This window comes from Musca autumnalis, unplaced genomic scaffold (assembly GCF_047663935.1).
Source record: "Musca autumnalis isolate F117 unplaced genomic scaffold, ASM4766393v1 scaffold_3, whole genome shotgun sequence".
NCBI classification, from domain to species: domain Eukaryota; kingdom Metazoa; phylum Arthropoda; class Insecta; order Diptera; family Muscidae; genus Musca; species Musca autumnalis.
The window spans coordinates 96,702,715-96,712,693 of NW_027411866.1; the positions used below are offsets into that span (position 1 = coordinate 96,702,715).

The window sequence follows — 9,979 nt, forward strand, 5'->3', positions numbered from 1 at the left end:
TTGATATGCAAGCGTGTTCAGCACACACGTTGGTTGATGTTAACACTTCACAAGATGTCGTGTGCATCAGACCCCTGGCCCCAAGTCTCACAAAAACAAAACTCCCTACCCAGAAATGAAACTAGTAAGGCAAGACAGAAGAAGTTAAGCTAAGCTAACAGCACAACAAACCGCAATAACAACAACGCCGATGATGATCATCATCATCCAACAATGGCGTACGAGCAGAAATATCGGCAATTAAACCCTCCTCCTCCCCCACCTTCGGCTTTCAAAGTGGGTTGCGGGTTATCTTTTTCTTTAGTATGCGCATGCGCACGCGTATCACACAATATACAACTTACACCTCTCTGCCAACTGCAGCAGCATAAGCGCAGTCACGTTGCTATTCTTCAAAAGAAAGAGTTGCTAACGTTCCAACGATAGTTTCAGTTAAACCAGCGTTCAGTTAAGACGTTGTCTATATAAACTGATACGCCATACAAGTTTCTCCAGTGTAGTGTGGATTATTTTTAAGGACATAACACCTCAAAAAAGAAAAACTAAAACAGAAAAAAAATGAAGCAATTCGTTGTGTGTGCTATTGTGGCAGCTTTGTGCGTTGCATCTGCAAGTGAGTGTTACAAAATTTTACCATTTTGTTTTTGTGTGCCATTGTTCGAGGCAAATAAATAAAATCAAATCAAATGAGTAAAAAATATCTGAACCACATCTACCATTTATGGTTAAATCGAGTTATTAGTATTTGGTTTTAAATATGTGGAAGCGGAAAGTGCACAACAAATTATGAAAAAATAATATAATGAACTTGTTTATTATGTATATTTGAGAAAGAGTGCATATTTAAAGTGGTTTGAAATGGGGAAAATGAAGAAAATATTTGAAGAGGCCAAAATAGTTTAGTTTATCTATAATCGAATTTTTATCATCATGTAATTTGTTTGATTTAATTTTAAAAGCCTCCGATAAAATCCTTTGGAAATTTGCAATATTTTTAAAACATCTTCTAAACTCCCTCCATTTCGAATATGGTTTTTTAGAATCCGCCGTCTTGCTTCGGAACAAGTGGTTTCACATCCCTTTTAAAGACTTCGAATAGTGGATGGAATAATTTCGATATTAAATGAAAATTATTCTAAAACTACTTTGAAAGGAGGGAATATTGAAGTCCAAGTCTAATATCAGCCCTATTTGACCTTATGAATTTTACAAAAGAAAAAGTTAGCTGAAATAATTTTTTCTATAGAAAAGGACGGTTGAATTGTCTTTTCCTAAAGAAAAAGTTCGATGACAATACTTTTCTTATAGAAAAAGTTGGCTGAATTGATTTTCCTATAGAAAAAGTTGGATGAATTGATTTTTTCTATAGAAAATGTTAGCTAAATAAGTATTCTATAGAAAAAGTTAGCTGAATTGACCTTTTCTATAGAAAAGTTGGCTAAATTGATTTTTTTCATTGAAAAAGTGGGCTGAATAGACTTATGCTACAGAAAAAGTCTGCTGAGTTGACTTTTTTAAACAAAAAGTTGGCTGAAATGACTTTTTCTTATAGAAAATGTTGGCTGAATTGCCTTTTTCTATAAAAATGTTGGCTGAATTGCCTTTTTCTATAGAAAATGTTGACTGAAATTGATTTTTCCCATAGAAACATTTGGCTGAATTGACTTTTCCTATAGAAAATATTGGCTTGAATTGACTTATGTCATAGAAAAAGTTTGCTGAATTGACTTTTTCTATAAAAAAAGTTTGCTGATTTGGGTTTTTTTTTTATAAAAAAGTTGGCTGAATTGAATTTTTCTATAGAATAAATTGGCTGAATTGACTTTTTCTATAGAAAAGGTTAGCTAAAATTACTTTTCTTATATAAAAAGTTGGCAGAATACACTTTTCCTACAGCAAAGGTTGGCTGAATTGCCTTTTCTATAGAAAAAGTCTCAATTGACTTTTTCCACAGAAAAAGTTGACTGAATGGACTATTTCTATGGGAAAAGTTGGCTGAATTGACTTCTTCTATAGAAAATGTTGGCTGAATTGACTTTTTCTAGACAAAAAGTTGGCTGAGTTGACTTTTCCTACAGAAAAAATTGTCTGAATTGACTTTTTCTATGGAAAATTTGGCTGAATTGTTTTTTCCTTTATCTATAGGAAAAAAGTTTGCTGAATTGGTTTTTTCCTATAAAAATGTTGGTTGAATTGGCTTTTCCTATAAAAAAAAAGTTGGCTGAATTGACTTTTTCTATAAAAAAGTTTCCTGAATTGGGGTTTTCTATAAAATAAGTTGGCTAAATTGAGTTTTTTTTTATAGAAAAAGTTAGCTGAAATAACTTTCTTATAGAAAAAATTGGCTGAATTGACTTTTTCTATAGAAAAAGTTAGCTGAAATAACATTTCTTATAGAAAAAGTAATCTGAATTCACTTTTCCTACAGCAAAAGTTGGCTGAATTGACTTTTCCTATAGAAAAAGTCTTAATTGACTTTTTACATAGAAAAATTTGACTGAATTGATCTTTTCTACGGAAAAAGTTGGCTGAATGGACTATTTCTATGGAAAAAGTTGGCGGAATTGACTTTTTCTATGGAAAAGTTGGCTGAATTGACTTCTTCTATAGAAAAAGGTGGCTGAATTGGCTTTTTCTAAACAAAAAGTTGGCTGAATTGACTTTTCCTACAGAAAAAGTTGGCTGAATTGACTTGCGAGAGTTGATTTTTTCTATTCAAAAATATAGCTGAATTGACTTTTTCTATAGTAAATGTTGTCTAAACTGACAATTTTTACAAAAAAAAAGTTGGCTGAATTGATTTTTTTCTATGTCAAAAGTTGGCTTAATTGACTCTTTTATACAAAAAGTAGGTTGAAATGCCTTTTTCTAGAAAAAAAATATTCTATAAAAAAGTTGACTGAATTAACTTTTCACATAGAAAAAGTTGTCATAACTGAATGTTTCTACAGGAAACTTTTCCTATCGAAAAAGATAGCTAAATTGACTTTTTCTTTGAAAAACAAGGTGGCTGAATTGACTTTTCTATGGAGAAAGTTTGCTGAAATTACCTTTCTTGTAGAAAAAGTTGGCTAAATTGGCTTTTCCTATAGAAAATGTTGGCTGAATTGATTTTTTCTATAAAAACTGTTGGCTGTATTGACTTTTCCTATAGAAAAAGGTGGCTGAAAAAATTGGCAGAATTTACTTTTTCTAAAAAAGGTACAGGAATTAACTGTTATGGTTCGGTCCCTAATAGTATCCATAATTTTGTCCGTTTTCCAGACAACAACATACGTTTTCCTTGCGACTGAAATACATGACATCCGTCATATTTAAAGGCGGGATTACAAATATACATATGTGGTATGACAATATGGCATTCCCTTCATTATATGTTGCAAATATCTGACCTAACCACGTTTTGCCTGATCTTATTTTTCCTTGCAAACAAGTTATTGACAAAATACGTTTGCCAAAGGTTTTTTCTATGTCTGTCTAATAGCAGAATGCAAGCGAAATGTCTACGTCAACATCGAAACCAGTTTAAATGTTAATTTAACATTAAAAACGTAAATATTTGAACTGTGGCATTTCTGGATTTCCAGAAAAAATGCATAAAACCAGTCAATGGGACGACAACAGCTCATAAATACTTTTACTTTCAGTTGGTTAGCTTGCTGCCCTGCCCGGCGGCTTGACAACACAGAGCAATGTTTGACATTTAATGGGTGTGGTGGTGGCAAAGAGGTAATTGCACGCAATTTGAAAAACTATTTAACATTGTTTAACCCATATTGCAGCAGAAGTTTTTATGTAAAAACAAATAATGTAGTTCTCTCAAATCTTAAGTGGTTTGTAATGTGGTATGAATGTTCACATCTTGGCATGCATCAAATTGAGGGTTAATAATCAATAAATTAAATTATGACTGGAAATTTTTTCCATGTTATGTTTGTCTTCTGGTTATTTAGCCGGTTTAATAATTTTTAATGAGATGGGAAGTTTTTTTCCATGCCTTGATGTTCAGGTTATTGAATTGGCTGGTTGAATGGCTGTCAAATTGTTTGCTTGGTTGGCCTTTTGGGGCCAATGCCAATATGTTTAGCATATTTATTTATTTTGAATTTATTAATAAATGCTAAGTTATACAGAAAAAGAAGAAGAAACAAACAAATTCAAGTTCAACATTGCGAAACTGCTTTGATAGAAATTATCATAAACCATGGGATGCTATTGTGACCGCCAAAACTACATTTGCCGGCTATTTAATTAAAACATCTACGATATAATTTGAATATATGAACTTTCAATTTCGTTAATTAGTTTAAGAAAATCTAAATATAGCCTTAATTAAAGCCATTGCTGGTGATAAGGGTATATAGTCTTAGACATTTTGAAGATCATTCTTTTTTGTTCAACGCTATTAAATAGTGTTCTGATCGTTCATTTAATGAAACGTTCGTTACAACTAGTTCGTTCATGAACGAAACAAAGTTGGCTGAATTGACATTTAATATAGAAAAGTTGGCTGTATTTACTTTTCTATAGAAAAAGTTGGCTGAGTTGACTTTTTCTATGGAAAAAGTTGGCTGAATTGACTTTTTCTATAGAAAAAGTTCGCTGAATTGACTTATTCTATAGAAAAAGTTGGCTGAATTGACTTTTTCTATAGAAAAAGTTCGCTGAATTGACTTGTCCTATAGAAAAAGTTGGCTAAATTGACTTTTAATATAGAAAAGTTGGCTGAATTGACTTCTCCTATAGAAGAGGTTGGCTGAATTTACTTTTCCTATATAAAAGCTGGCTGAATTGACTTTTTCCTCTAGAAAAACGGCTGAATTGACTTTTTCTCTAAAAAAGTTAGCTGAATTGACTTTTCATTTGGAAAAAGTTAGCTCAAATTACATTTCTTTTAGAAAAAGTTAGCTGAATTCACTTTTCCTCACGATTTTGAAAAGTTTTGTAAAATTTTGTATTAAGTATTCTTGAGGGATTAAAACATTCCCGCATTTTCACTTGTTACTCGTTTCATTTCATTTTGAGTTTATTTTTGTTTTTTCTATTGTTTAAAAGCTTTTCCATCTCATTTATCCGAGATCAAGCAATTCAATTTCAGGTTTTATTCTCTGCTTGTTTTGAATTACTTGGAAACTGCACAAGCGCTGCAAGCTAATTATGCAATTTGTATTTGTCTAAGCGCAAAATTTTATTGAATGTGAGCCATGTCACTAACCCAACCTCTGTTCCACCACTTCTTTTGTAAATAATTTTTTCTTGTTTTAAAGTTCAAAAGCATAGAAACTATTTGATGAATGCAATTAATTGCGGCGGCGGCGGCAACAGACTGTGGAGACTTATTTAAATTGAATTCCATTATAATCACACAGTACATACTGAGTGAGTGCATAGGCGGAATAACAGATAGGTTTAGTCATCAAACCCGGTAACGAATGCTTTGCACATGTGTTATTACTAAGTTATTGTTGCTGTTGGTAGAAAAAAGACTCCACCGCTTCTACCATTAGACCGACTTATTTGGTTATTATGCATAGAAAAATTTCCTTGGTTTTGATTTTTCTTTGTTTTGTTTGAAATTGAAATGTAAGTGTAAACAATTGAGGTTAATGTACTGCCACCGATCGGAATAGAAATAGAAATGTTAGAAAGTGAAATTTTATTGGGAGTTTAAATTTATTTTTTAATGGTATCTATGCCACCATAAATGGGTCAATTTTTATACTTTGACAGAAGACGTTAAAAGGCTTTAAGCTTTACTTTGTGCTAAAGCATTATACAGAAACAAAATCGGAAAATTACAGATGCCTTTTCACAAAAGTTGGCTGAATTGAATTTTTCTATAGATAAAGTTGTCTGAATTGACTTTTCCATATTGAAAAAGTTGGCTGAATTGAGTTTTCTATAGAAACAGTTGGCTGAATTGACTTTTCTTATAGAAAAAGTTGGCTAAATTGACTTTTCCTATAGAAAAAGTTGGATGAATTGAGTATTTCTATAAAAAAAGTTAATTGAATTGACATTTTCTATAGCAAAATTTGGCTGAATTGACTTTTCTTATAGAAAAAGTTGGCTAAATTGACATTTTCTATAGAAAAAATTGTCTGAATTGAATTTTCCAATAGAAAAAGTTGTCCGAATTGACATTTTCTATCGAAAAAGTTGGCTAAATTGACTTTTCCTATAGAAAAAGTTGGCTGATTTAACTTTTCTTATGGAAAAAGTTGGCTGAATTGACTTTTCCTGTCGAAAAATTTGCTGATTTGACTTTTCTTATAGAAAAAGTTGGCTGAATTGATTTTTCCTATACAAATGTTGACTGAATTGACATTTCTTATAGAAAAAAGATGGCTGGTTTGACTTTTCCTATAGAAAAAGTTGGCTAAATTGACTTTTCTATAGAAAACATTGGCTGAATTGACTTTTTCTATTGTAAATGTTTGCTGTTAGGAATTTGTAGTTATTTGTGGTTCTTAGGCACATTGCCCCTTTACTTAGTTCCTTTCCCATTTGAATTCAATACTAATTTCGAATTTTCCTTGTTTTGTTACAGATGCCGCCGCCTCCACTTTTGAATGCCCCAAACCCAATGGTCAATTCCCCGATGAAAGACAGTGTGATAAGTTCTATGAATGTGAAGATGGTGTTGCCAAGGAGAAATTGTGTCCCGATGGTTTGGTCTTTGATCCCTTGAACCGTCAAATCAACAAATGTGATATGCCCTTCAATGTCGATTGTGGCGATCGTGTTGAATTGCGTAAGTAAACTAAACAATCTCACAACAAAAATCTCAGCAAACTTTAAACATTTTGTTTGATTTTGAAATTTGCAGAGGAACCAATTGCCTCCAAATTCTGTCCCCGCAAGAATGGTTTCTTTGCCCATCCTGATGAAACTGTTTGCAATATCTTCTATAACTGTATTGATGGTGATGCTTTGGAAACCAAGTGTACCGTGGGCTTGCATTTCGATGAATACAGCGGTACCTGTGTCTGGCCCGAAACTGCCAAACGTGAAAACTGTGTTGAAAAACCAAGTAAGTTAAACACTAAACAAACCTCCTCTCATCCTTTAAAACAAATACTAAATTATATTTTTTCATACTTACAGAAATGTCCGCCACCGGTTTCCAATGTCCCAAGGACAAGCCAAAGACTGATGCCCGTGGCCAAGTTGTTGCCCATCCCAGATATCCCCATCCTACCGATTGCCAAAAATTCTATGTCTGCTTGAACGGTGAAGATCCACGTGATTTGGCCTGTCAAGCCGGTGAAGTTTACAATGATGTATCCGAAATGTGCGATGCTCCCGAAAATGTTCCCGGCTGTGAAGATTGGTTCAAGGATACCGATGAAAAGGCCAAATAAGTTGGTTTTCTGCCAACCTCTCTCTCTTATAACAGAGCTTTAACATCTGTTGCTTGACTATTTTTGTGTAAAAAGCCTTAGTTTCACAAATTTAGTAGTCATATTAGGTTATTCCTACATAGTTTGTAATGTAATAATATCCCAAGCGATACATAGTAGTCCACCACACACACCCACACAACGCAATGCAACTCATTTAGAGTAGTTCGTTAAACCATTAAGAAGAAGGAGAAGAAGATGAATGAACAAGTTTAACAAAAAGAACTTAAACTTTGACTGAACAACTTAACTGTGCTGTAACTTACAAACATTTCTCTCCCTTCCTTTTTTACAACTAATTTGTTTTTAGTTTTTCCAAATATGCAAAGTGTAAGCTTTTGTGTAAAAAAAATAATATCTCCTACCTAAACTTTTTTGTAAATATTTAAGACAAAAAATAAACAATATATTATTAAACTATTTAAAAATATAAGTGTTGAGTTTGTTTACTTCTTTTTATACCATCAGTCTTCAGGCAAACGAGGGTATAGTTCCTGAGGAAATGGACCGAAAGCTTTAAAAAATCCTACGACCATCATATCGCTCATTTACTCAAAGAGTGATACATCTAAAAAATGCCGCTTCAAGAAAAACGCGTTTTAAATTGACAATTGGAATTTGACTTCCCAACTTTAAAACATTATTACACAAAAATTTAAATAACTATTTCAACGATTTTTTACAGCCAAACGTAATTTGGTGACTATGTGGGTTCGAGTCCTTGGCTTTCCTTTTTCACTTGCAAATAATTTCAGATCATCAAGCTTAACTCTAAACGAGAAAATTAACAAAAAAAAGAAAACCGCTTACACCTTTTGCGGATTTTGAAACAGCAATGTTCATAGGTGAGAAAAATCCAGAAACAAGAAAAACTTGCTGGAGGGATTTTTAAATAAATCGCGGTCAAAGTTCACATTTTAAGGTTTATTTTATGTTTTCGAGATTTTGCTTGGAAACCGCAAGTCCTATCAAAATGGGGCTAAAGAAAATGTTGTAGCTGTGAAAATTCTCTAGAGGATTGACCGTTATGATTTGTTCGTAAGTTTACCACTTTTTAAATATATAGATGTTCAGGTCACATTTTTAGCTTTTCTGTTAGGTTTTTCCGATTTGCTTGAAAACGGTAAGTCTTATCGAAATGGGACCAGAAAGAATCTTTTAGCTGTGAAAATTCTCTACAAGATTGGCTTTCGTAGTTTTTTCTTAGGTTGTACCATTTTCGAGATACATAAGTTTAAGATGGGAAATTGCAGTCATGACATTGTTTTATAAGGAGGCTATACATTCAATGCATTGTCCCAATTTGATCTTCTATATCTCAATAACAGTAAAACCTACGAAATCATCATAAAGGTCAATCATGTAAAGAATTTTCATAGCTACAACACTTTCTTCAGTCCCATTTCGATAAGACTTGCGGTTTCCAAGCAAAATCGTGAAAACTTAAAAAAACCCCTAAAAATGTCAACTTGAATCACGATTTAATTAAAAAGCGCTCCGGCGATTTTTTTGTTTTTTGATTTTTCTCATCTATGAACATTGTAGTTTCAGAATCCGCAAAAACTTCCCAGGTGTAAGCACCTTCCATTTAAAGTTGCTTCAAGAGCACCGTGCTTTTTGTTGATTTAAGTCAAACTCCTAGAAAATAAGCTTTAACTCGTTGATTTTTAGAAATATCAACATGAAAATTTGACACAAGATAAAATAGAAGTCGTAGAAAAAATAAAAATTGCTATCTCAAAAAATGCATTTTTTGATTTATGTCACTCTTTGAGTAAATGAGCGATATGTAGTGACTGGTGCGCACGTCAACTTTCGAACTGAATACTACATATTGTAACTTTGCATATTGTAATATTTCTGCAAATATGTATTAGACAAAGTTGGAAGATGGTTCTTATCGGTCTACTCTTTCCGGTAACTCCCTCACTAAAGTTAAAAAATGTTCGCTTACATGGTGCGCACGATATCTCTCGAACGCATCAAGCGATTTGATCTCGTAATATTTTTTTTTGATCTCGTAATATTGTGCGCAAACTTAATTTAAGTTTGGAAATTGACCATATCAGTCCACTCCTTAGGGTACCACCCTCACAATAATTCAACATCACTATCACAATTCAACATCATTATCATCGCCTTAACAGGTAAACATAAAATAATTTCAACATTTTTGTCTAAACGCAGTTTAAGGTTTGTTCGCGTGTGCAAGTCCATACTTCCTAATATCATGGTCCAAAAGCTCGAAAGGTATAACTCTATAAATAAACCCCACTTTCTTAATGGACTATGTCGGTCCATTCTTTCAGGTGCCTTCCACGCAACACTTTTGAGCTTTAACACAAATCCACATTTTGTCGGCAAGATCATACGTTCAAAATTTTGAAAATACCCTAAATACAATATTTTTAGGGAATATCTCTGTCGGCAAAGCAGACTGATACTTTTTTACTTGTTGGAATATTAATTTTTGTAAACTATATAAAGTTTTATACCCCCAACGAAGACTAAGTACCAAATTTCAACAATTTCGGTGAGATATTGAGGCCACAACATTCAAAATACCAAAAATTGAG

General features: G+C 32.8%; 1 protein-coding gene across 1 annotated transcript; it reads left to right on the forward strand.

The window, feature by feature from the left end:
* Positions 1-418: 418 nt before the first annotated feature.
* On the forward strand, positions 419-7,831 carry obst-A (obstructor-A). The gene is made up of 4 exons (XM_073972995.1): positions 419-613; positions 6,551-6,754; positions 6,830-7,033; positions 7,108-7,831. Exons 1-4 carry the CDS (start codon positions 559-561, stop codon positions 7,362-7,364), a joined length of 720 nt encoding a protein of 239 aa, XP_073829096.1. The 5' UTR covers positions 419-558; the 3' UTR covers positions 7,365-7,831.
* Positions 7,832-9,979: the final 2,148 nt, after the last annotated feature.